We start from the raw sequence: 27,756 nt of genomic DNA, 5'->3' as shown, positions 1-27,756 counted from the left end.
AGAAAAAATCTTTATATGAGATCTCGTGTACGTTTTGGGTTTAATTTGCAGTAGTAACAATAACATGCTGTATTAGAAGGAAATGATTACCACGTTTTTATTTTTCTAAAAGCTGTGTTGAGCGCGCATTCAGTTGTAAGTGGGCGGAACCTCCATATATATGCAATATATTTTCAGTAGTAAGTAGGCGGAGCTTATTCTCGGCGTCATTGGCTCTTCTGAAGTGTAGGAGGAACCGCTCGAATGCGTCATGAATACCCCGCCCCCGTATTAGAGGACATGAGAGAGGAGAACGAAAGTTCAGTGTGCGCCAGTGTAGATGAGAGGAGGACAGAGAAGCTGCTCGAGGACTTTATATGCTTCACAGAAGTTTGGAGATAACCGAAGACTGTTGCCCTTATTTGTCCTACTAAACACGGTAATGACTCGCGTGAAAAATTAATGCTTATAGTGACTGTGCGCGCGCTTTTGATACAAATATCTGACGAACGTGGACATTAAGCATCATTTTATATGCTATGAAGACTTTGAAAAGGGATTTTTCTGAGAAGTTTCATTTAAGAGCATTATATATTCTACAGCGTTTTAACTGTATGATGAATTAAATATTATTTGGCACTTTATTAATCTGAGGACTGTCTATGGAGCAACACAATCAACCCTAACACCTAAAAGTATCATCTTCTTGGCACTGCATATGCCAGGAAACTTCACATTGACTTACTTCATTCAAAAAAAGGTGACTAAACTTCCAGAATGGGAGGCTCACCTCTACAAATTGTGATTTCTCTGTGGTGTCATCTGGTTATTGCTGCCTACAGTTTAGAAATCGGCTCTTATGAACTGGAGAGAGGGAGACCGGCTAAATGTGAGCCTATCGTCATTCCCATGTGCCAGGGCATCGGATACAACCTCACCCGGATGCCCAACTTTATGGACCATGACAATCAGAGGGAAGCTGCGATTAAACTGAATGAATTTGCCCCTCTGGTGGAGTATGGCTGTGATGTGCATTTGAGATTTTTTCTCTGCTCTCTTTATGCTCCTATGTGTACAGACCAAGTGTCCACATCCATCCCTGCCTGCCGTCCTATGTGTGAACAAGCACGTCAGAAGTGCTCGCCCATCATGGAGAAGTTTAACTACGCCTGGCCTGAATCTTTGAACTGCTCTAAACTGCCCACCAGAAATGACCCTAATGCACTGTGCATGGAAGCCCCCGAGAATGACACTAAAACTGAGACTAAGAAGGGAGAGGGGATGTTGCCTGTCCCGCCTAGACCCAGGCAGCCTGGGGCTGGGAATGGTCGCTCAGGCGGCACCATGGGTGTTTGTGAAAACCCAGAAAAGTTTCAATATGTGGAAAAGAGTGAGACATGTGCACCACGCTGCTCGTCCGCCGTAGACGTGTTCTGGTCTAGACAGGATAAGGACTTTGCTTTTATTTGGATGGCGGTTTGGTCCACTCTGTGTTTCATATCGACAGCTTTCACAGTGCTAACGTTCCTTCTGGACCCTCATCGTTTCCAATACCCAGAGCGTCCCATCATCTTCCTCTCCATGTGCTACAACGTCTACTCGGTGGCTTTTATCATCCGATCAGTCGCCGGTGCAGAGAACATCGCATGCGACCGTGAGAATGGCGAGTTGTATATTATCCAAGAAGGCCTGGAAAGTACCGGTTGCACCATAGTCTTCCTCATCCTCTACTATTTTGGCATGGCAAGCTCCATCTGGTGGGTCATCCTCACCCTCACTTGGTTCCTGGCAGCAGGTAAGAAATGGGGTCACGAAGCTATCGAGTCGCACAGCAGCTACTTCCACATGGCCGCCTGGGGCATTCCTGCGCTGAAGACCATAGTCATCCTCACCATGAGGAAAGTTGCGGGTGATGAGCTCACTGGACTGTGCTATGTGGGCAGTATGGATGTGGGGGCGCTAACAGGATTTGTCCTCGTACCTCTGTCTTGTTACCTTGTCATCGGGACGTCGTTCATCCTGACTGGCTTTGTGGCGCTTTTCCACATCCGCAAGGTGATGAAGACCGAAGGCACCAACACGGAAAAGCTGGAAAAGCTGATGGTGAAAATTGGCATCTACTCCATCCTGTACACAGTTCCCGCCACCTGTGTCATCATCTGCTACTTTTACGAGAGACTCAACATGGACTACTGGAAATTCAGAGGACTGCAAAGTAAGTGCACAACATTCCCGGGCCGAAGGAATGAGGACTGCTCATTGGAGTCTTCAGTGCCCACAGTGGCCGTGTTCATGCTAAAAATCTTCATGTCGCTGGTGGTGGGCATCACCAGCGGTGTGTGGGTCTGGAGCTCAAAGACGCTTCAGACGTGGCAGGGGCTGTGCAGCAGAAAGCTGACAGACAGGACTTGCAGAAAGCACTGCAGCGGGAGCTGCAGCACCAGTCACTGCCACTACAAAGCACCTGCCGTTATACTGCACATGTCCAAGACTGACCCCTACTCAGACTGTCCCACACATGTATGAGGCCTCATTTGTGATGCACCGTACTGTGAACTTTGAGAATAAGACATGCGGTGCAGCTTTGTGGTGAACTTAAAACCCAACATTGCAGCTAATATTAAATTGATAATACTTGTTACTTAAAGGGAGAAGTTTGTATCATTGCTTGCTGTAGCAGAATACAAGAGCGATATGCACATCCTAATCAGCTAAATATATTTGCAATTGTTCCTGCATGGAGAAATGCACAGTGTTCCCATTTTAAAAAGCTGTTCAATGAATTGTTCATATGTTTAAGTACTTGTCCAGATGTCTATTTATTGTATATATATATATTTAATTTTGCTTGGTTTATCACAAGTTGGCATTGATCAGTCTGTTAATAAGTGCCTTTTTGGAAGAAGATAATAAATTGTTCTATATTTTCAACAGTTGTCTGAAGAAGTTATTTGACGAAGAGTTAATTGCTCACTTCAGCTGTATTTAGTCGTACAAAATCGAAATAAACATAAGTTGAGGTGTTGGTACACAAGTAACTCTTTTATTTTAATTTAATTGAAGTACTTGTTGTGCTGGACGGCTGTGTTTGCATCTATTTAGAGGTAGAAAGTTAAAGAGAAGTGCCTTGGTGAGACTTCTCACATGGACTGTAACAAGAAAATACGTCAAAGCAATGCAAATATTTTGATGAAGAGAGCTGGGTTTGCATCTGAAAGGTTCCCCCAGTTCAAATGCAAATCGATCCTTGAGGGACCCTTTCAGGAGCCTTCAAAAGAGTGGGCTACCCCCGAACAACACAAGGCTATGTGGCTTTGTACGCCCCTGACACGGATAAATCTATGTTGTCAGTTTTAGGGGGCTATTGCTCAAAGTTGTGACTAAGCTTGGATCCTGGAGATTAAGCTTGTAGCTAAGGCCTCGTTTTTGTTTTTAGCACATCGTGTTACACTCTACGTTGAGTTTTTCCCCCCTTTCAGTCGTTTGCTCTATTTTCTCTCTTTAATTCCCCTCCATATGACAGACGCAGCCGCTTTAGGCGCGCTCTCCTTTAAGCGCGTTTACCAGAACAGAAATCCCTAGTGGTTTTCTCTCCTTCATCCTCAAAGGGAATCATTGAGCAGAGCGACAGACAGTAGCCTGGATTTCTCAGTGCGAACGTTCACAGCATCACCTTTTAATGCAGAGGTTGCTCTGGAATTATATTTCATTAATGAGGCGCACCACATGCACACGCGCACTTCCAGATTCTCCTATTGTTGCGCGTCGCTTCTCTCTTCCCCCTCCGCTCTTTGATGTGAGCCACTCATGCAAATAAAGGCACTTTTCTGCGACGCTTGATCCGGAGCATGTAGGCCTCCGATAGCAGCTTGAATTGTATTTTCTTCACACCACCCCCCTCCTCTCTTTAGTAACTGCAGATCTGTGTTTTGATGATTCATTCGTATACCAATGTATGTTTGATTCAGTTTGTTGGCTTTTGGAGTTATGCATATGCCAAACCAATTCAGAACAAACAAGCATAAATATTTAATATATATTTTTAGAGTATTGTATCTGTATTATTAATAATATAATATAATATAATATAATATAATATAATATAATATAATATAATGGGTGGCTCCCAGTATTGGGTTGCAGCTGGAAGGGCATCCAACACGTAAAACATATGCTGGATAGGTTGGCGGTTCTTTCCACTGTAGTGACCCTTGATGTATAAAGAGACTAAGCCAAAGGAAAATGAATGAAGAATTGAATCCTGAGCGACACGGTGGCTCAGTGGTTAGCACTGCTGCCTCACTACAAGAAGGTCGCTGGTTTGAATCCCAGCTGGGCCATTTGGCATTTCTGTGTGGGGTTTGCATGTTCTCCCCGTGTTCATGTTGGATGTTCCTCAAAAACGGTGAATTTGTTCTTCCATTAACAAAAGTGGATGGTTTTACATGCTTTCGGTGTACTGCAAAAACCTGTTTTATTAATATTTATTTTTATCATATTGCAGCCTCTTTAGTAACTTTAAAATGAGTCTTCTCCTAAAAAAAGCCTTTAGTTGCCCTCTTTCTTCTTATTAGAGCTGGAAAGCTCAATTTATTTTCCGAATCCATTTGTTCAAGCAGTCCACATAAACAAGTCTTTGATTCATTTAATTTCCAATACTTTTTTTTTTGTAGTAGTAAAATATTTCAGTAAATGTCCTTGTTCATCATCCTTTTCTACCCAGTAATTAAAATTAGATTCTATTTACCCATTTGGGCAGTACGGTGGCTCAGTGGTTAACACTGTCGCCTCACAGCAAGACGGTTGCTGGTTTAAGTCCCAGCTGGGTCAGTTGGCATTTCTGTGTGGAGATTGCATCTTCTCCCTGCATTAACATGGGTTACCTCTGGGTGCTTCGGTTTCCCGAAGTCCAAAGACGTGCTAAAGGGGAATTGGGTAAGCTAAATTGTCCATAGTGAATGAATGCAAGAGTGTATGGGTGTTTCCCAGTACTAGGTTGTGGCAGGAAGGGCATCCGCTGCATAAAACATATGCTGGAAAAGCTTGTGGTTCATTCCACTGTGGTGACCTCTGAAATAGAGACTAAGCCGAATAAATGAATGTATTTTCAAAGTCATGAATTAAGTTTTAATAAAACGTCCAGAAAGATATTCATGATATTTTTTTTAAATAATGTTTAATTATTCCATTCCCAAATAATAAGAATATATGCACATATTAAATATGTATTAATATATTAAATAAAATACAATAAATGTACTGTACATGAGTTCTTATTGAGTCATTTAAAAATTCATCATTTTATAATATCAAATTTCTCACAAGTTTCTTAAAACTGCAGTTTTCACCTTTTTGATTTAAGCTTAACATTTCATCATCAATATTATTATTATTATTTACTAAATTATTTTTTCATTGCAAGATAATAATAAAAAAAAATAGTAAAGTTATAACTTTGAGATGTAAATTTGCATAATTGTGATTCTTTAGTGGAAATGAGCTTGTGTATCCCACATCCCAAAAACAACGATCACTTGACAAATCTTTACATTTATTTACTTTTGAAAACCATCAAGTAAAAATGTTAATAAAAGAACACCTTAGCTGAAATACAGTTAAAATATGTATGATTATATTACTTTATCGTGTTTCGGACACTTCTGGGTTGAGTAGTTTACTGGTGATCTCAACATGTGGTCAGAGCCAAATTAAATGAATGAATGAATGAATACCCTTTTAATGCATTTTATACTCATGTTTGTTCAAACTGCTTATTTAAAATGAGCTGAAATGACACAATGCTTGAGATTTTTGGAACAACTTCATTGATTTATTTTCCACCAATTAAATTTGTTAAGTTAACTTAAAGGATTTCTGTTTGGACAACATGAATGAATTGTGTGGAACCCTGCATTTTTTACAGCCTAGTTCATCCATCTGAAACTGTTTTTCTGACCTTAGTGAGGCCTTGCTGACAACCAAGTTTTGCCATTCACACACTTAAATTAAGTTCATGGTCCTTTCAGTTGATTGTACAGTGTAATTAAAGTACCTCAGCTTTTCCATATGCACAGATTTCTCCCACCATAAATTGTTCAACCCAGGCTCATTCTGAAAACCTACCCTTACATACATTTCTAAAGAGCACCAAATATGTCCTAGAGCTACGTTTTTTGTTTTTTTTTTTGCAGTTTTTGTTTTCTCGAATCCACCAGAGGCCGCTGTGTACGCTCAAATTTCTCTCGAAAGTGCCATTCGCACCTGCTGTTCTCGCATAAATCCATCAGAGGCCGCTGTCAACTGACTGACTAACCAATCGACTGACTCACCCTCCTCCTTCTCTAAACCCAACACTGCAAAAAATGCTTTTCTTAGATTTTTTTTGTCTTGTTTCTAGTCCAAATATCTAAAAATTCTTAAATCAAGAAGCATTTTCTAGACAAGCAAAACATATTATCTTGTTTTAAGAAATAATATGCCAAAATTAAGTAAGTTGATTAATCTTATGTCGAAGGGAAAACAAGATTATTTATCTTACCCCATTGGCAGATTATTTAGCTTGTTTTAAGGAAAAACTCACTTAAGTTTGGCATATTATTTCTGAAAACAAGACAATATGTTTTGCTTGTCTAGAAAATGCTTCTTGATTTAAGAATTTTTAGATATTTGGACTAGAAACAAGACATAAAATCTAAGTAAGAAAAGCATTTTTTTGCAGTGAACCAATTTTCAAAAGCAATCCAGAAAAAGAAAAGCTCCCTGATTTGTACCACGTTTTCAGATTTTTCCACATTCTCGCCCAGTTATTTGTTTATTTTATTTTTTGTTTTACCTGCTTTCTGGAACTGTATTTCACCGGACTCAAACCCTGTCGTCGTGGTCATCTACTCTCTGCATCTCAAGTCCGCCAATGTATGCGGCGAGCCAGTGGACAAACTGGTAACAGCAGGAAAGCCGTCCATGCGGAATTAAGCGGTTAGCTGGCAAGCGGGAAAAGGAACGGCATCATACCACCCCGTAGCGTTCGTTTTAAAGACGAAATGCAGCCATACGTCCTTCTGGCTGCATAATTTGTGATCTCCAGAAATGTATATGGGGGTACATTTCCAGTTTGAGCCTATGTTGAAATTGTTGTTTGATGATTTACAACTTCACCAGAGATTTGCCAGGGCAAATATACCAAAATACCTACTATTTAAAAAAAAGAACAGAATCACATAATCCAGTCATCAATAAAACATTAAATATTAAAACCATTAAATGTCAGTTAATAAAAACAGAAAATTGATCTACATCTTAAATAACTGGAATGAAATGAAAATAATAAGGTCACACACATTACAATAACGTTTCATTAGTGTATGCATTTACTAACAATACTCGTACGACCTTTATTAATCATAGTTCAACATTTACCAATGCCTTAACCTCCTAACATCCAAATTCATGCTTACTAACATGAGTTAATGCACTGTTAACATAAACTAACAATGAACAACGGCATTTTCATGAGCTTACATGGACAAATACTGTAATAAATGTATTGTTCATTGTTTGTTCATGTTAGTACATGGAATTAATATGATTTCACCCATAATTGTTCTTATCCTCCCCAAAAAACTTTTATAACAATCAATTATAGTTTCCAAATGTATCTTTATATATATATATATATATATATATATATATATATATATATATATATATATATATATATATATATATATATATATATATATATATATATATAACAATGCTAATCCTTTCTGACAATGTTGCGATACTTAACAGGCTATCTCTGACAGGTAAATGTGTTCTAGACAGCACATTGTTTTCTTATTTAAACTGACAGCTGTATGTGTCATTTACCAATCGTCATCACAACACTGTAAAAGCGGCTCCTCTGAGAGAGTTTTGGCAAGTGCACACATCCTTTCAGCAGCCACTGGTTCAGAGCAGGCCGTTGAAGTCTGCTAGCGTTTTATGACAGAGTGTTTTGGTATTTTTCAGCTCAGGTTGCCTCTCCAGAGACGCGCTTTACTTCCATCACAATGTCAGTAAACTGCGTCCGGTGAAACCGTGTGTGTGTGTGTGTGTGTTTAGAAGCACCAATTAAAATGACTCAGGCCAGTGGTTTGCGTCTGAAAGGCACCTGCCCAAGCACAAATGAAAGGTCAACGCTGGAGCAGAACATGCATTCTCATTCACTCTCTTCCTCTCTCGCAGTAGCTTTGATGAGGGTAAATAGTCAAGCATCAAAATATCAAGCCAAGTGGATTTTGGAGTTAGAGTTGGATTTTGCAGTGAGCTATTCCTGTTTGAGGGCCATTTCAATATTTCATTTGATATTGCAGCATGTTATGTGATATTTCATTGAAGCAAATCCATTGAAGAGCCATATTTACTTCCCTTAAGAAGTTTTAGTTCTAGAAAAAACAATTATTCATGTTTTGGTTTCTTACTTTTAGTGTTAAATCTCAATATTAAAAAAAATGCAGCAATAACATAACATTCACATTTCTTTGCTTGAAAAGGCACACATTTATTACCTTTTTTAAGTTACTAAAGATTTTAAAGGGGTGACATGGTGGCACAGTGGTTAGCACTGTCTCCTCACAGCAAGAAGGTCACTGGTTCGAGCCTCGGCAACACGGTTCTCCCCGTGTTGGCGTGGGTTTCCTCTGGGTGCTCCGGTCTCCCCACAGTCCAAAGACATGGGCTATTGGTGAATTGAATAAACTAAATAAGTCGTAGTGTATGAGAGTGTGTGAATGAGTGTCTATGGATGTTTCCCAGAACTGGGTTGCAGCTGTAAGGGCATCCACTGTGTAAAACATAAGATGTATAAGTTGGCAGTTCATTCCAATGTGGTGACTCCAGATAAATAAAGGGACTAAGCTGAAGGAAAATTAATGAATGAACTTTTTATTACTTTTCTTTTTTCCCCCAGCTGTTTGAATGATTTATAGAAAGAAAAAAAAGATATTTTGAAGAATGTTGGTAGTTTTGTTGCCACTGTCTTGCATTGTACTGGAAATTGTATCGTATATTGCACCAATCAGACATTTGTAAAAATGTAAAATTGGGCAAAGTAGACATACAGTTGAGGTCAGAATTATTAGCCCCCCTGAATTATTAGCTGCCTGTTTTTTTTCCCCAATTTCTGTTTAACGTAGAAAAGATTCTCAACACATTTCTAAACATATTAGTTTTAATAACTCATTTATAATAACTGATTTATTTTCTCTTTGCCATGATGACATTAAATAATATTTTACTAGATATTTTTCAAGAGTTTTACTAGATATTATAAAGTAGAAAGTATATATTATAAAGTGACATTTAAAGGCTTAACTAGGTTAATTAGGTTAACTGGTTAGGGTAATTAGGCAAGTTATTGTATAACGATGGTTTGTTCTGTAGACTATCGAAAAAAATGCATAGCTTAAAGGGGCTAATAATTTTGTCCTTAAAATGGTGTTTAAAAAATTGTAAAACTATAAAAAAACCTGCATATATATATATATATATATATATATATATATATATATATATATATATATATATATATATATATATATATATATATATATATACATACATACATACATACATACATACATACATATATACATACATACACACACATTTTTTAAAGTAATATATATTTAAGCAGTTTTTTTATATTAATTTCAGTATTATTATTAAACAATACGCAAATATTTGGGCAGCACGGTGGCTCAGTGGTTAGCACTATTGCCTCACAGCAAGAAGGTCGCTGGCTTGAATCCGGCTGGGCCAGTTGGCATTTCTTTTTGTAGTTTGCATGCTCTTCCTGTGTTTGAGTAGGTTTCCGTGCTCCGGTTACCCTTACAGTCCAAAGACATGTGCTATAAGTGAATTGGGTTAACTAAATTGGCCATAGTGTATGAGTGTGCGTGAATGTGTTTAAAAGTGTTTCCCAGTACTGGGTTGGGGCTGCATAAAACATATGCCGGAATAGTTGGCGGTTCATTCCGCCGTGGCGACCCCTGATAAATAATGGACTAAGCTGAAGGAAAATGAATGAATGAATGAATATGCAAATGTTTAAATAATTAAAACACAATAAAATTTTTTAACTAATATTTCTTTTGTGGATGTATTATATGAAAAAAACAAGTAGATTTGTTTACGAAACAAGTGGTTCTAATTGGATAACGTTTGTAAATCTTAAATGAAAGTTACTTTCTATATTATGCACTCTCAGAAATAAAGGTATAAAATCTGTCACTGGAGCGGTACCTTTTCAAAAGGTACATTTTTTTTCCTAACAGATCCTTAAAGATGTATAATAATACCCAAAAAGTACAAACGTGAACCTCATGGTACCTTAAAGGTACAAACGTGAACCTGTATGGTACAAAACTGTACCTTTTGAAAAGGTACCACCCCAGTGACAGATTGTTTACCTTTATTTCTCTTTGTATGTGTGTGTGCGTGCGTGCGTGTGTGTGTGTTAGGTTTTCAGCTCCTACACTTTAAAAATCATTCCACATTAATCCTCAGATATTTAACAAAACTCTGTGCAGAGATGGCAAAAAAGGTTCTGTGTGGCCCTGCTAACATGTACATTTATAATACCAATTTGGATTCATATTGGTATCTTTACAGTTTACATTTTAAAATTGAATTCAGGTCAATTGGGACACTTTTCCTCAGTCATCTCAATCCCCTGAATTCACCCCACTCCAGCTGTTGTACCTTAATTTCTGACACTAGAGAAACAGAAATATTTCATGCTTTCATTAAAAATATCTTCATGTGGGTTATGAAGATAAACCAAATGTTTTAGGGTAATACATTTTTCATAATTCGGTTAGTTTTTAGGCCCAGCGTGAGTGATGGGATTGGCTCGGTTAGCCGCTCTGCCATCCGTCCGGCCGACTTGAGTGTGAGAGACCCTGTCCGGTCATGTGTTTGATTAAAAGAGGATCTTTATGAGGTGTTTACCCACCTCCACCCGAACCCCAGCCATGCTTATCAGTCCACAACCATCCACCCACCCCTCCAGAAAGAAGAAAGAGAGAGAGGGAGAGCAAAGAGAATAAAAGAAGCCCTCATTACACTCATCCACCCCCTCCACCCTCCCCTGCCCTCCAGAGAACTATCCCTTTTCTGCACTGTTTTGATGTGTAAATGAGCGCATTGAAAACCTGCTGGCCTAAAAGAGAAGCTTTCCATGAAAATGCGCCAGTCGCTTTGCAGCGGGGTTCACACACAGAGGGTCTGCCTCGCTCAGCACTGATGCTTCTGTTTTACTAATATCAACATATACAAACAAGTGCACTAGTGATTACTTTAAAAAGTCCAAATCAAAATCCAAATAAGTCACAATCAAAAACAACTTTCTTGATGCAAAATGGTTTTATTGCTAATGAATCGTGAGTGTTAATTGCTTCAGAAATTCAGGTTGTTAAAATATTTTGAATGTACATGAACATACAGTTGAAGTCAAAATTATTAGCCCACCTGTTTGTTTATTTTTTTTTCCAATTTCTGTTTAACGGAGAGAAGATTTTCTCAACGTTTTAGAAAAGCTCTCTGCCCACACTACACCGCTGAAAACGCACATCGCGCGACCATAACACACATATGCGCATGTCTGAGCTCCAGGCAGTCAGTGGGTGCTTTGAGCACACCTCCCCAGGAGAGAGCAGTGCACGTCAGACAGTTCATCAAGGATATTCCGCTGGATCTGATCTCACTAAACATGATATTTGATTCACCTTGTCTCTTGCTAACAACTCTTTGGTCTTTTGAATCTATTAGCCTACTTGTTCTTATAGGTAATGTGTTTTATGAGCGCAAAGATAAGTTAATATATTAATTTATGTATTACTATGTATATGATTCTGCTTATTTGACTGATTTCTTGCCTATAATGTATAAACATATTATTCATCATACTTTTATAATGGTCATTATTGATTATTAAAATTGATATTCAGCAAAAGAGAGTATTTTCATATTTTTCAATAAAATCAAAAGGAGGCAGTCGTTATAGGCTCTGTTTTGTTATAAATATGCATACAGTGAAGATGACAGTCATATAAATATGTATCTACACAATGCCTCAACATCTATATTGTCTGTTAAGTCAATATCAAAATGAAAATAGGCAGTTGGTAGCTTGTTTTCCATATCAAACTTGCAAAGTCTGAACTTAAAAGGAGAGGATGCAAGACTGAACGTTGTGTACTTAAAAAGCCCTGTCTGCAGCCATGCCTCTGTTTTGTCCCCATTTCCCCCAATCAAGGTTATTATAGTTAAAGAAAACGAACGAAAAAAAACGAAAACATGTAAAATAATTGTCGTTAACTGAAATAAAAATAAAAACGATTTTTTAAAAGACTAGAACTGAAACTGTATTTTGTACATACAAAACTAACTGAAACTAACTAAAATTATAGCAAAAACCTCCTTCGTTTTAGTATTTGTGAATGTATTTAATACATAATCTTACTGTAAGCCTTTTAGAAGTAAATATAATTCGCGCTGCAGGTGTTTGACCCTTTCGCACCTCGGAGTCTGTAGTCCTGCTGCTATTGGCCAGACCGAGCCGGTTCTTCTCCAGTCATCCTCGCTGTTTCTCCCGCGACAAAAACAACAAGTGGACAAGACAGCAGCACGGTGACAGCATTAAAAACAGACCATTTAAACTATTACTTTAACACATTTGTGCCCAATAATGGTTTTTATTTCTGTATCACGATCGCGAACGAATCTTTTTAACCGGATCTTCTAAGTGAACTGGTTGAACTAGTTCACCAAATCAAACTGAATCATTTGAAACGATTCGCGTCTCCAGTAAGCACTTATCCACAAACTATTTACTTTTTAACAAGCCTAATATCCCATCTGACTCTAAATAATGCAATATATACTCTCATTCAGTTATTAGAACAGTAACGTTACATTGAGAAGTGGTGAACCGATAATACTGCGCATGCGTGATTCAGTGAACCAAACACCAACAGTACAGCCTGCTGTGTGATTGAACTAAACTTTACAAATGCAGCTCGGGTTAACCGAGTGAGTCTGGTGAAAAACGTTAGTTTATTTCTTAACAGACAATCGTAATGGAATTTAAATAAGTGAATAGTGCTTCAGTTGGGTTGCAAAACTTTATTGCAAGACATTTTTCAGATCGTGGTGATGTTTTAACTGACTGAAATTACCATTGCTGAGTACATAATGTTGAGTCCTAACATCCGTGTTAAAAATCTGAACTTCACATCACTACTGTGTGTCTAACCTCAGAAGCAGCCTTTTAGGGCTGCTTTCTTGTGGGCTGTTGTATTTGAATTTGAGGATGGGTAGATGGTTGTGGTAGTGACTAATGATAGTGTTCATGTGGTTTCTGAATACATGATTCAAAACATGTATGACTGAGTTTTTATTATACAATATTTATCCTGTTGATTTTGAATCTTGCACCTAAACAAATATCCTCATTTAGAAAAAACTAACCTCTTCAACGTTTTCAAAACACTCCGTTTACTGGGCTAGAAAACTCCGGGGTAGTGTGGACAGAAGGCATAACCGTAGCAAAACGTATTTGCTTTAAAACTAAAACTTATTAGTGTAAACAGGACCTAAATTAACAAACCAACTTAAAATGTTAAGTTAAACTTTGTATAACTTAAAAATGTAGTTGAAACCTGATTACCTTATTATAATAAGTTGCAATTCTAATAATTTGATTTTTAGATATTATGCAAAGAAATTAGAAATAATGCAATTCTAATCATTTGATTTGGAGTTCAAGAACTTTTCTGATTATTATCAGCGTTGAAAACAGTCTATGCTTCTTCATATTTTTTGTAGAAACCATGAAATATTACAATTATCATTATCATTTTTATTATGTTAATATGTCAAGGACATCTTAAATCGATCAAAAGTGACCGCACAGATAATTAAATGTCACAAAATATGTTATTTCAAATAAACACTGTTATTTTGAACTTTCTATCCATAAAACAAAATCAAGAAAATTAAAACGCATAACTGTCTCTACAAAATATAAGCAGAACAGTTATTAATAACTGAGCACAATCATTAAAAAAGCAGTAAATCTGCATATTAGAATGCTTATGCATATTAGAAGAAATGTGACACTGATGACTGGAGTAATGATCTTGAAAATTGAGCTGTGAATAAGTAAAAAATAAATAAAATAAAATACACTCACCGGCCACTTTATTAGGTACTCCTTAATAGTGCCAAGATGGACCCCCTTTTGCCTTCAGAACTGACTTAATGCTTCACAGCATAGTTTCAACAAGGTACTGGAAATATTCTTCAGAGATTTTGGCCATAATGACATGATAGCATCATGCAGTTGCTGCAGATTGGTCGGCTGCACATCCATGATGCGAATCTCTTATTCCACCACATCCCAAATGAGCTCTATTGGATTGAGATCTTGTGACTGTTGAGGCCATTTGAGTGCAGTGAACTCAGTGTCATGTTCAAGAAACCAGTCTGGGATGATTTGCGCTTTATGACATGGCACGTTTTCCTGCTGGAAGTAGCCATCAGAATATGGGTACACTGTGGTCATGAAGGATGGTCATGGTCAACAACAAAATTCTGACCCTACCATCCAAATGATGTAGCAGAAATCAAGACTCATCAGACCAGGCAATGTTTTTTCAATCTTCTATTGTCCAATTTTGGTGAGCCTGTGCAAATTGTAGCCACAGTTTTCTGTTCTTAGCGGACAGGAGTGACGGCCGGTTTGGTCTTCTGCTGCGGTAGCCCATCCACCTCAAGGTTGGACATGTTGTGCATCAGAGATGCTCTTCTACATATCTCAGTTGTAACGAGTGGTTATTTGAGTTACTGTTGCCTATCTTTGAGCTTGAACCAGCCAAACCATTCTCCTTATACCATGTTTAAAGTCACTTAAATCACCTTTCTTCATTCTGATCCTCGGTTTGAACTGCAGCAGATCATCTTGATCATGTCTGCATGCCTAAATGCATTGAGTTGCTGCCATGTGATTGGCTGATTAAAAATTTGCGTTAATAAGCAGTTGGACAGGTATACTTAATAAAGAGGCCAGCGATTGTATATTTACACAAATAGTTATAAAGATCTAGATCTAAGATCAGGTTTTTCAAAAATCTCCAAGTTTTTTGTCACATTAAAGTAAAACAAGTTGTGATTTGTATTACTGAATTTCAAGGATTAGTTAGACACAAAATAAAAATAAAATGAGATGAACAAAAGTCTAGGTTTGACTGAAGGATTTAGACAGAATTTTCACTAGTACTTTCACACATACACACACACACACAGCAGAAAACACAATGTACACCCAAACAAAACATAAACTTTTGACTGTAAATCTCTGGAGCAGCAAAAGGTGGAACAGCCAAAGTTCAGGTTTAAAAAAGGTGGTCTCCTCGCGATGAGGAAAATATGCACGAAATATCCGAACAAATATTTTTTAAGCAAACATTGAAATTCTCTGAATAAAATGGAGTCTGCTCAGATTCTGAAATACTGAAACAGTGCAGCTTTTGTCTTTTTGTTTATGCTAACGAAAGACCTCCAAATATGATTGAAAAAATAACCAGAGTAAAGAAAGTTTTACAGACCATAACCCAACTACCTCATTGATGAAAACCGCAATGTTTTTGTCTTTGTGCTTGTTCAAGTGTTCAGAGCTTCTGTTTTATAGTCAAATATAAGGTTCTGAAGTCATTTTGAGCCAACTTGTGGAACCCTGACATGTGTTTAATATGCCACTGTAAACCCACAAAACCTGCATTTGGCCACAGCTTAAGTTCACTGGAGACAGCACATGTACACTTGGTTTTGCCTCAGTGTAATTCTCTGTCACACTGCCTTCAATTTCTGCACTCAAACTGTATACAGGGGGGAAAATAAGCATTGAACAAATCATGTTTTTTTCCTGGGAATAATCTTCCTAAATAAGCTGTTGACATAGAATTAAACCAGATTTTCATAAAAAATTAAAAAAACCTAAACAATACAAACATAAAAACAAAACAAAACTTAACTAATCTTTAAATATGAGTGTTTAGGCTGTGTTTTGGATCATTGTCTTGCTGAAATGTCCACCCTGGTTTCGTCTTCATCCTCCTGCTAATATAGATGTTGGACTGAAGCAGCTGATATTCATTTACAATGATGAAGAGCAGAGGGTTTTTGAATATCTACTGAAAGATTTCAGCTGCTGTCTGGGCTTTCACTGCCTTTCTACAACTTCCTTTCTTCATGTGTTCAATACTTTTTCCCAGTGTCATTTCATTTTATTACACATAACTTCATTTGTAAACTAATTAGATTTGTTTTCTTTGCATATATGGATTTCCATGGTTGTTACCAACATCTGGGGGAAATTTCAGGTCAACAGCACCTTTAGAAATATGTTTCCTGAGGAAAAAAGGTGACGTACTTCTTTTTCCCACTGTATCTGTTCTACAAACCGCTTGTTCTGTGTAAAAGAGCATTTCCTCTTTGCCTACTGATTTACAACACGAGAGAGTTCTGCAAACTGGGTAGTTACAGAAGCTCGGTTATTGGAACCAGCAATCAGGCTGGTTCCCAAAAAAGTGCACTTTCCCTTTGGCTATTTTCATGGTTGCGTTCATATTGTAGCTATGAAGTCTGAGGTGACACATGTTGGCGACAGATACATCAAGCACCGCATTCAATATAATCAACAACTGGAGAAGGCGTGGTCAAAGCTGGATATTTGTTGTTTGTCGTGGCCCAGCAGGCACACAACATCATAAGATGTTATATAAGGTTAGATTTAGGTCATGACATCAGGTGACCAAAATTCAATGTCTAGCCAGCGTCTAAATACAACGTTATTTTGGCATCTAATAACGACGTCAAATTCCGTTGATTTTTGGTTGATTTTAGGTTGTGTGGGAAAGTAACCAAAATCCAACGGCTGATAGACATCATACAACGTCCACACAATGTCAAGGTGTAACATGATTAGACATTGACATTTGGTTGATTTTAGGTTGAACATTGATCTGACGTTGGGTTCTGACGTCAACCAGATTTTCATTTCCAAACAAAATCCAACGTCCCTATGACATTGGGGTACAACGTCTATATGATGTCATAGTGTCGTCCTGTGCCTGCAGGGGGGTTTCAAGAAAGCAGAGACTTAATCACCGACACGACAAATTGTAGTTCTATATATACAGTTGAAGTCAAAATTATTAGCCCTTGGATTTTTTTTTTGCCCAAATTTTATATACAATAACATTTGATATACAATCACTTGCCTAATGAACCAAGTTAAGCCTTTAAATGTCACTTTAAGCTGAATACTAGTATCTTGAAAAGTATCTAGTAAAATATTATGTACTGTCATCTTGGTAAAGATAAAAGAAATCAGTTATTAGAAATGAGTTATTAAAACTATTATGTTCAGAAATGTGTTGAAAAAAATCTTTCCGTTAAACAAAAATTAGGAAAAGAAATATACGAGGGGCTAATAATTCAAGAGTGCTAATCATTCTGACTTTAACTGTAATGAAAAAATACAATGCTACAGACAAAAGAGAAAGGTAAATGCCATAAAATTAACCTTATGAATGTAACACATTAAAATAGTCTCCTAGTATTTCTTATGTCATGCTTTGACCATATTAAGGTACATTTGCATCACTCATAGTTCGCATTGTGCTGGGTTAGTCCCTCCTCTGAAGTTACCCCAAAATGAGCTGCTATTGGGTTTTCACACACATGTGTGGGTTTTCAAAACACATTGTGTTTTGCCTGTTTGTTTACATGACTATATAAAATGATGGCATCATGTGATTCCATGGTACATTATGTGTTTAGGGAGGTGTAGATTAAGGTCAAGCATGAACAAACACACAACAAACACCTTCTACTGTTGTTTGCTAACACTTCATCTGCAAAGTGTGAATTTACTTTACATTACAACCAACAGTGGAGACACATCTTACACACACAGCGAATTCCAGTAGCCTACATACCAACCCAGGCTAATTCTGATTACGTACCCCTATATACATTTCTGGAGAAAGCAAAATCCACATCCCAGGAGATATGTTTTTTTCAGTTTTTGTTTTTGTGAATCCACCAAAAAAAAAAAAGCTGCTGTGCATGCTTTTTCAGATCTAAAATTTCTCGTACGAGTGCCATTCGTGACTGCTGTTCTAACGTAAATCCACCAGAGGTCGCTGTCGACTGACTGACTGACTGACTGACTGACTGACCAACCGACCGATCAATCCCCCCAATTCTCTTCCCTAAACCCAACCACAGTGTTTTCTAAAAGAAAAGCCCTCGCCTGATTTTTACCACGTTTTTAAATTTTAACACATTCTCACCGTTATTAACCAGTTTATTTTATTTTTTGGCTTCTGTTTTTGGCTTTACTGTTCTTCACCGGACTCAATCCCCGTCATCGCGATCAACTCCGCTCTGTGTCTCAAGTCTGCCAACGTATGTGTTAAGCTACCAAACAAACAGCGGAAAAGCCGTCCACATAGAGGTAAGAGGTCAGCTGGTAAGCGAGAAAAGGATACCCCCTGTAGTGTTTGTTTTAAAGATGAAATGCAGCCATACGTAGCTCTGGCTACATAATTTGAAATCTCCAGAAACTTATATAGGGCTACATTTTTAAAATGAGCCTGTGTTGCTACATACACATCAGTGTCAAGCCTACACCAACACTTCACTGTCACTTCCTTAAGGCTGATTTATACCTCTGCATCAAGCGCACTCGTATGGTCTGGCGCAGCCTTCGCGCGGTCACATAGCCCTTGCCGTGGCTGATACAGACGCTGCCGCGCACCTCTCAAAAAATGCAACTACACAACACAACAACATGTAGCGCAAGCTCTGTGTTTGGTTGGCTTGGTACCGCTAACAAGTGCGGGCGGGGGGAGAGCCGTGCGATAGAGCGAGTGTCGAGTCCCGTAAAGAAGCTCCAGATGGAAACTTTTGTTTTGTGTTCACCTTACGATTAAAGTTGTTGCACGTCTGCTGGTTCACACCTCAGAATGAGTGAGTTTTAGCTACTTGTACATTAAGGTAGCATTCAGAAAAAACAAAACTCCACTGAAGAAACACGATACAGAGGAACATATTATAACCTACTGCCAGCTAGCATTTCGTAAGTGTAATTGCAGAGCAACACAAACAGCACGCAGAAGTACAAATGCACGTACAGCAACTCGCAAGGCATGTGCCGTGGGTCACGCAGAAGTATAAATAATAATAATAATAATACATTTTATTTATAATGCGCTTTTCTAAAACCCAAAGCGCTACAACAACAGAGAAATGAAACATGCAATAAAACACAATACATAAAAGTTCTAAAATATAAAGAGAATAATCAAGAATGTAAAAATGCAGTCTTAAAAAGATGAGTTTTTAGCATCTTCTGAAAACTAGCTGGTGTGGAAGCATTTCTTACAGAATAAGGGAGAGCATTCCATAACCTAGGTGCAGCAACAGAGAAGGCTTTCTCCCCTATTGGTTTTAGTCTACAGGGTGGCTGTTGAAGGGTGAGAGTATCAGCAGACCGCAGGGAACGAGAAGGTGTGTACTGAGAGACAATGTCACAGACATAGGAAGGAGCGGTACCATGTAGAGCTTTATATGCAAGTGTGTGTGTTTTAAAAAGGATACGGGACTGAACTGGGAGCCAATGCAATCTATAAAGCACACCAGTAATGTGCTGCCGTGGTGGAGTGCATGTGAGAATGCGCGCTGCTGAGTTTTGAATATACTGTAGCCGTTTGACTAATTTAGCAGGTAAACCAACAAAGAGAGCATTACAGTAGTCAATCCTGGAAGTGACAATTGCATGAATCAGCCTTTATCATTTACTAACAAAGTGACATCGCCAAATACTGGCCTGGCATATGTTATACCAACGCAACTCACTGCAATTTGTAACTTTGATTTAGTGGCTAATTCGTATGAAATCATGCGATCTCATTCGTACAATTTAGTACGATTTGCTCAGCCCCCAATGAGGGTTGGGTTTGGGGGCAGGGTTGGCACCTTTTTAAAATCGTACATTTTTGTGTGCCTGAACTTGTACGAATTAGCCACAAAACTGACAAAATGTAAAATAGTTCTGTTTCCTCGTGAGATCAGGCTGGTGTTTTATGGACTTTTGCACATGTTTAAATGTGGATCTTTCTGAAAATGTTGTGTGAACCTGAAACATTTTTAAAATGCAAGGGAAAACTTTTGTTCAACATCGTTGTCATTTAAACGTAGCCTCAGTTATATCTCCATTATTACAAAACGCATAACACATAATATTACTGTAGGCCCGCTTACAGGGAACTGGGACTGGTGACTATTTTTAATTATATTACTGGGACAAGTTACCCAATGCAAGATCAGTGTCGATGTATGACATCAGTTTACAGTGGGTTTAGGATCGGGGTAGGTGTACTGTAGATGTTAATAACTGTGAAGGTTGGGTTTGATCTTCAAGTGTCTCCCTCCACCCAGGTGCGCAACCTTGGGGTACTTTTTGATGCGCAGCTCAGTTGTAACTCACACTTCAAACATTTGACTAAAATAGCCTTCTTTCACCTACGTAACATTGCGGGGATTAGACCTTTTCTATCACGGCCAGATGCTGAAAGGCTTATCCATGACTTTATCTCATCACGTTTTGATTTTTGTAACTCACTCTTCAGGGGCCTACCAACAAGCTCTCTGAGAGGTTTACAGTATATTCAAAATTCTGCTGTACAGGTTTTGACACACACTTCCTCGCGCCACCATATCACCCCTGTACTTCAGCAACTTCACTGGCTTTCTGTTAAGTCATTTATTGATTTTAAGACTCTGATTTTAACATATAAAGCAGTGCATGGGCTAGCACCTGACTACATCTGTGACCTTGTAACTCTCGCCACTCTCACCCGCAGTCTTCGTTCTTCATCTGGACTTTTGCTGTATTAGCCACACTGTAAACTAAAGACTATGGGTGGTCGTGCTTTTTTATACTGTGCACCTAAGCTATGGAATGGCCTAGCCATCAGCATCAAGAATGCTGCTTCTCTGGACTGTTTTAGGAAACTTCTCAAGACTCACCTTTTTACCGTTGCTTATAACTTAGATTGATTATTTTTGTTAATTTAATAATCCAGTTGTATCGAATCGTTCGTATTTTGTTGTTTTATTGTGGTCTTTTTTACTGTTTTTATTGTTCTGCTTTGTTACTATTTGCCTTGTATGCCTTGGGTCTGAGAAAAGCGCACTATAAATAAAATGTATTATTATTACTATTCATTCAGTCATTTTCTTTTTGGCTTCATCCCTTTATTAATCCAGGGTCACCACAGCGGAATGAACCACCAACTTTTCCAGCATATGTTTTACGCAGCGGATGCCCTTCCAGCTGCAACCCATCTCTGGGAAACATCCATACACACTCATTCACACACATACACTACAGACAATTTAGCCTATCCAATTTACCTGTACCACATGTCTTTGGACTGTGGGGGAAACTGTAGCACCCGGAGGAAACCCACGCTAACTTGGGACGAACATGCAAACTCCACACAGACACGCCATCTGACCCAGCCAAGGCTCGAACCAGCGACCTTGCTGTGAGGCGAACATGCTACCTACTGCGCCACCACGTCACCTATTATTATTATTATTATTATTATTATTATTATTATCATTGATCCATTTGACCTGACCCCGTACATCATTGTGCTACAGGTTTATATAGTAGTACATATTTTGGACGTCTCCCTCATCTGACCCCTTTCATATCAGGTTTTGGAGTCACTTCTAATGATGTGATGAACTTATTCAGGTGTGTTTGATTAGGAATTTGTGGACTGTTGGTGTGTTGGAACAGGGTTGGGAAACACTGCTGTTTTGTACATGGAACTGTTTTCACAGATCAGATAGCTATCCAATAACCAAAAATGTGAGAGGTGTGAACAGGCCCATAAATGCAAAAAGAAGAAGAAACAATAAACTACGACCTTAATGACTAGCGTGCACATTCACCTGCTCATGATGCCCTGCTGCTGACCCGCACCAGTCACACATATTTTCACTGGTTTCTTTATTGTTAAATAAACACCCTCCAGGGGAACTGTGCTTAAACTTATATTTTGTGTCTGGGTTCTCACTCCACCTGTCATAACTGTCTAGGAAAATGTTCCTCTTGTGCAAATTTGCACCACACAAGACATTTAAACTTGGATGTGCTGTACCAAAACAAAAATAACAAGTAAAATCAGTTGTCATCCACATCCTTTTCATTTGCTCGCTCTCCCACTCTGCTGTAAGCTAGGTTACATGGGTTTGTTCAAGCTTAAAGTGCATCATCCTGGGCATCCCGTTAAATACATATAAAGTGTCTTGAAAATAGAGGAAAGGGTCTCAACAAAATCCTAAAGCAAGTCTTCAAAAAAGATCTCAGTTGATCACTTGGGACCTTACCACTAAAAATGCATGTTATACCAGGTGGAAACAGGGCCTTATAGTCTCACCTGCCTGTTTGTCTTTGGATAGGGGAAGAAAAACAAATCACATATATTTCATTCATTTTCCTTTGGCTTAGTCATTTATTTATCAGGGTTTGCCACAGCGGAATGAACCACCAACTATTCCAACATTTGTTTGATGCAGCGGATACCCTTCCAGCTGCAAACAAGTACTGAGAAATACCCATACACTCTCATTCATACTCACAATCATGCACTACGTCCAATTTAGTTTGTTCAATTCACCTATAGCATGTCTTTGGACTGTCCAAAACTCCACACAGAAATGCCGACTGACCCAGATGGGACTCAAACCAGCTACCTTCTTGCTGTGAGGCGAACATGCTACCCACTGAGTCACTGTGTCGCCCTATATAGCGTCTAATAGACGTCTAAATATAGATGTCATGGTTAAAAAAAAGACTAAAATTGAGCAGACATTAAAAATCTAGATGTTTAACATTCATTTCTGTCTATTTGATGACTATAGTCTATTGTTGGACTGTTGTTAGACATCTTTTAAATTTTTACTGACAGCCTAAAGTTGTTTAGATGTCTATCAGGCATCTTTAAACATCGAATTTGCTTGATAGGCTCCCAATCCAGACCCTTTCCAATGCACAAAATCCAATCTTTCATTTTTTTCACTCAGAGGTATCAGATTGTAGAAGAAAAACTGTGAAAGCTGTAAAACATTGTGAAAGGTTTAATGTTAACAGAACTGCCGACATGTTTATAGCAACCGAACTGAATAAACCATTCACAGAATCTGAGGTAATTTATCGCCCCCTTGAGCACTGAGGTTTGTTACCTACACAGTTACAAGAACATTTAAGAATTTAAAAACTTGCAATTACAAAGCCTTTACACACTGTAAAAAGTGATTATTAAAAAAAAAAGGGCCTTAAACACAACTAGTTGACTTTACTTTAGGTTTGACTTTACTTTTAGTTAATCAGATGTAACTTGGAGTGGTTAAGTAGACTTAATTTTATAATTATAGAGTGTTTTGGTTCCTGGATTAACATCTATGTTGATCCTGGAACAACATTCCAATCAGCCAATCAGAAATGTATCTTTTAGCACTAGTTCTACCAGGAAGATCTAATGTCACGTCACTCATCACAGTCGGTACTTGGCAAAATCTTGACGCGCACACCTCTTGAGTGTTATTTTATACTAAGCGTGTGTTTGTTTGCTTGGATTAGTTTTCTGATGTCAGGAGAATAATTTCATCAGTCACTAAGTGAAAGTGTTTTGCATTTAAAGGCTAGCATTTATAGATTAACAGTTATTTCTAGCAATGAGTGAGCAGTTAGGCACAGCTTCGTTCATTGAGCATGAGTAGCTGTATAAATAATATGATACTGCACTAGTTGGTCCAGCGGGAGTGTTGCTTCTCGTGTGAAGACTGATGGGTGTAAAGACCATTCCCTTCTCCTAAACCCAACCATAACTGTCAATTATTCCCAAAATCAGAGGGGAATAATAGTTGGATAACAATCATGTATAAGTGCATGAACCTGACTGTAAGCCTAAACTTAACATAAACAGTAAATGTATCCCTTAATTTTGACTGGCTAACTGGAATGTCGTTCCAGGATCAACAAAGCAGTTAATCTAGGAACAGGGGTGCGTTTCCGAAAACCATCGTTAGCTAATTAAGGTTGGAAGTTGTGTTGTTACAAATATAGTTTGATAATTTGGCATTTTCCAAACCATCGTTTCAACAAACATTCGCAAACTGCATTGCAAACTTTTATGCTTGCAACTACACCTTCAGAGCTGTAGTTAGACGCATAGTTCCTGGTTGTGTTCTATTTGCTGTTATTCCCCATATGCCCTATTCATTTAGAACATTCTAACATTTAAACTCGAAATTATTCAAATAAAAATAAAAAAACATTAAAGTCATCTCACTTAATTTGCTTTCAAAGTATTTTTACAGTTCAGTTTTAGCGATCTTCATATTGACAATTGCGCCCCCTTCGCAATGCAATTTGATAACATTTATGGCTTTTCGAACACAGCCGTGGCTCATGACGAAAGCTACAGGTGTATCAATCGCGAGTTATGTCATTTGGGATACGCACCCCAGGTTGGGGGTGCACTATCCCGCCATCCTTTACTGAATGCTAAGATCACTCCAAGTGATGGTTACAAACAATAAACCTCATTTTTTAAGTGTATGTTGTAACTTGTAACCATTGTTTTCCACATTATTTGTTTTTCCTACTATGGAAATCAATGGACACGGTGATTCCAAAAAAAATTCACAATATTCCTTCTGTTCAACAGAGAAATGAAACTCATAAAGGTGAGGACCCACTTGAGGGTGAGTAAACCAAGATATACCAAGATTTATATATATTAACCCTTTAAATGGCTTGTGCTATTGAAGCTGCGCATTGATGGATTTGCTCTTCAGTGTTTGGACCTTCAGCAGTAAAATTAAACCACACTGAACTGAACTAGGCGACGCAGTGGCACAGTAGGTAGTGCTGTTGCCTCACAGCAAGAAGGTCGCTGGTTCGAGCCTCAGCTCAGTTGGCGTTTCTGTGTGGAGTTTGCATGTTCTCCCTGCATTCGCGTAGGTTTCCTCCGGGTGGTCCGGTTTGCCCCACAGTTCAAAGACATGCGGTACAGGTGAATTGGGTAGTCTAAATTGTATGAGTGTATGTGTGTGTGGATGTTTCCCAGAGATGGGTTGTGGCTGGAAGGGCATCCGCTGCGTAAAAATGTGCTGGATAAGTTGGCGGTTCATTCCGTTGTGGCGACTAAGGGACTAGGCTGAAAAGAAAATGAATGAATGAACTGAACTAAACTGAACTTCAACTCTGAAAGCTGGACTGACACAGATTCAATTTACTAGAACTTCTATATTAAGCTGCTTTGACACAGTCTACTTTGTAAAAATTTTATAGAAATAAACAGGAATTCAATTGAATTGAATTGAAAGAATGGAAGAAAGCATAAAACCTAATAGGTCATGATTTGCATGATCTCCAGACACACGAAACCCACTAAATCAGAGATTTAAGTCTAAAAAAAATCATCCTTTCCTCTTCTCAGCCGCTGTGAAAAAATGGCATTAAACAGAACATAAAGCTTAGCGCAAATTTCCAGTCTATTTCATCATGCCTGCAATAAATAGCAGAAGAGATGCCAGCGGTTGTCAGGAGATTTGCCGCATAGTACTCATCTTTACGTCTTCTCCTAGTCCCAGAAAAAAAAACACTTGTTCTATTTTAGTATTTAAAAGCCGGGGTTCATTTTAATATCAGCGTGAGATATTGTTTGTCGACTCCTCTACATTTTACATGTTGCCCCCAGGAGTACAGAGTCAGTAGTGTTGGATTGATCTGAGGTAACTTTTTCCTCCTCCTCCCTTCAAAGTGACGTGAGCACACAGTGACGGCAGGCGTTTGTCGGGGTGACAAAGTGACAGGCGCTCGTCGAGGCCTTTCATCGGAGCTTGTCACGAAGTATGATCACAGGCGCTGTGTTATCTAGGTCAGCCGTTTAGACATGGAGGGCTCTGCCATTTTGATTCCAGTTGCTAGGCAGCACCCTTCTCTAATCTCCAGTACCAAAGTCTCTCCAGAGAGAGCAAGAGAGAGAGAGGGGGATCAACAAAAGAAGGAAGAAAACGTCAACAAAGGGCTGTAAATGCTGCGGTGTCATCATCTAGGTGGCAGTGGGCAGCGAGGGGGGTCGGCAGTGTGAAAGAAAAGCGAGATGAAATCATTGGATATTAAGCACAAACGTTCTTATCTTGACTTACAATCGAACTGTCTCTGTTTTCCTGTTCAAAGACACACACACAAACTTAAGCACCGCTTCAAAAACTACTGAGCCTCGCAGCCGAAAGACTCACCTTCTAAGGTTGAATCCCTAATCAAACTGTTACCAGTGATTCCATACTAACATTAAAAAGCCTATTCGCATTTAGGGCCCGTCCCAATACCTTGACCTTTGCACTCAGCCACTTGTCTACTTCTGTGACATGTTTCCTGTATTTATTAGTTTTCAAGTGGGTGTAAAAACTGTTGCTGTGACCCTATTCGCATACTATCTGTTCTAAATAGTATTCGAAATAAATTAGTATGTCCCAAACTGTAGTATGTTGAAAAGTGTATGCTAAAGGTTCTACTATTTCTGAAATGTAAAAGTGTCCGTACTGTAACTGCTAATATTAGCCACAATACATTGCGTGTTGGACGTGAATTTGATTAAAACTACATACTTGGGTAAAAAGTGTAAAAAACTACAAACATAGCAGACGTGCAATACCATCTGCCAAGTATAGGCGCTTCAGTATCGTTGTTTAAATGTCTATTTATTAATATCTAGCCAATTGGAAAATATTTGCTTCATGTTTTCTGTGTTATATTTCATCTGCATCAATTATGTGAACTTATATCAAGATGTGTTTGGAAATTAACTTCTGAATGGATCATTATCCAAAGACCTCAGGAGATTTCGCTGCATGAAAGATCCGCGAATACAAGGAAGTAATATGTCCCAAAGCTTAAGCACTGCGTGAACAATAACAACTGAGCCACCTATAAATTATAGGCATATAAATATATATATATATATTCATTCATTCATTTTCTTTTCAGCTTAGTCCCTTTATTAATCTGGGGTCGCCACAGCGGAATGAACCGAACTGAAATTTAAGTTAAAACCACACTGAGGGCGTCCACAGTAAACCATGAATGACAGAATCTATTAATAGAGGGGCTAAAAGTGTTAAACGCAACGTGAGCTTGTGACTGCAGCATGATGGTTTGATGCTCACCCTTCAGGGGCTCATTCTGAGAGAAAACTGTACATCTCTCTCTCTCTTTCTCTCTCTCTCTCTCTCTCTCTCTCTCTCGCTCTCTCTCTCTCTCTCTCTCTCTGCTTATCTCTCTCACTCCCACCATCTCCAGAGATTGCAAAAAATATTCTGTATATAGGCCTATGTGTGAGAAAAGTAAAGCAACATGGAGTGCAATGTGCTTGATGATGATACTTTAATCTTTATTTCTGTTTCATGAAAATGTAGTTCAAAGCAGACTATTTTAAACCATGAAGCGGAGATCAGTGAAAACTGTATGCAGGAGGAGGAAGAACTGAACTCACTTCAAACAGAGCTGCGCCATTGTGCCTCTGTACTTTTATTTCCGTACATATATAAGAAACTGACATTTGAATTTGATGAGTTTTCTTC

The 27,756-nt window shown here is 38.4% G+C and overlaps 1 protein-coding gene across 1 annotated transcript; it reads left to right on the top strand.

The window, feature by feature from the left end:
• The first annotated feature begins 316 nt into the window (after positions 1-316).
• fzd9b (frizzled class receptor 9b) lies at positions 317-2,910 on the top strand. The gene has a single exon (XM_056478713.1). It carries the CDS (start codon positions 757-759, stop codon positions 2,503-2,505), a length of 1,749 nt encoding a protein of 582 aa, XP_056334688.1. The 5' UTR covers positions 317-756; the 3' UTR covers positions 2,506-2,910.
• The last annotated feature ends 24,846 nt before the right edge of the window (positions 2,911-27,756 follow it).

This window comes from Danio aesculapii, chromosome 18 (genome assembly GCF_903798145.1).
Source record: "Danio aesculapii chromosome 18, fDanAes4.1, whole genome shotgun sequence".
NCBI lineage: Eukaryota > Metazoa > Chordata > Actinopteri > Cypriniformes > Danionidae > Danio > Danio aesculapii.
Note: the sequence above shows the minus strand (reverse complement) of the source record. Positions and strands in the feature narration are given on the sequence as shown.

Bases quoted from the DNA above. Each gene is read 5' to 3' on its own strand.
- fzd9b (XM_056478713.1), top strand. From the start codon at position 757: ATGGGAGGCTCACCTCTACAAATTGTGATTTCTCTGTGGTGTCATCTG.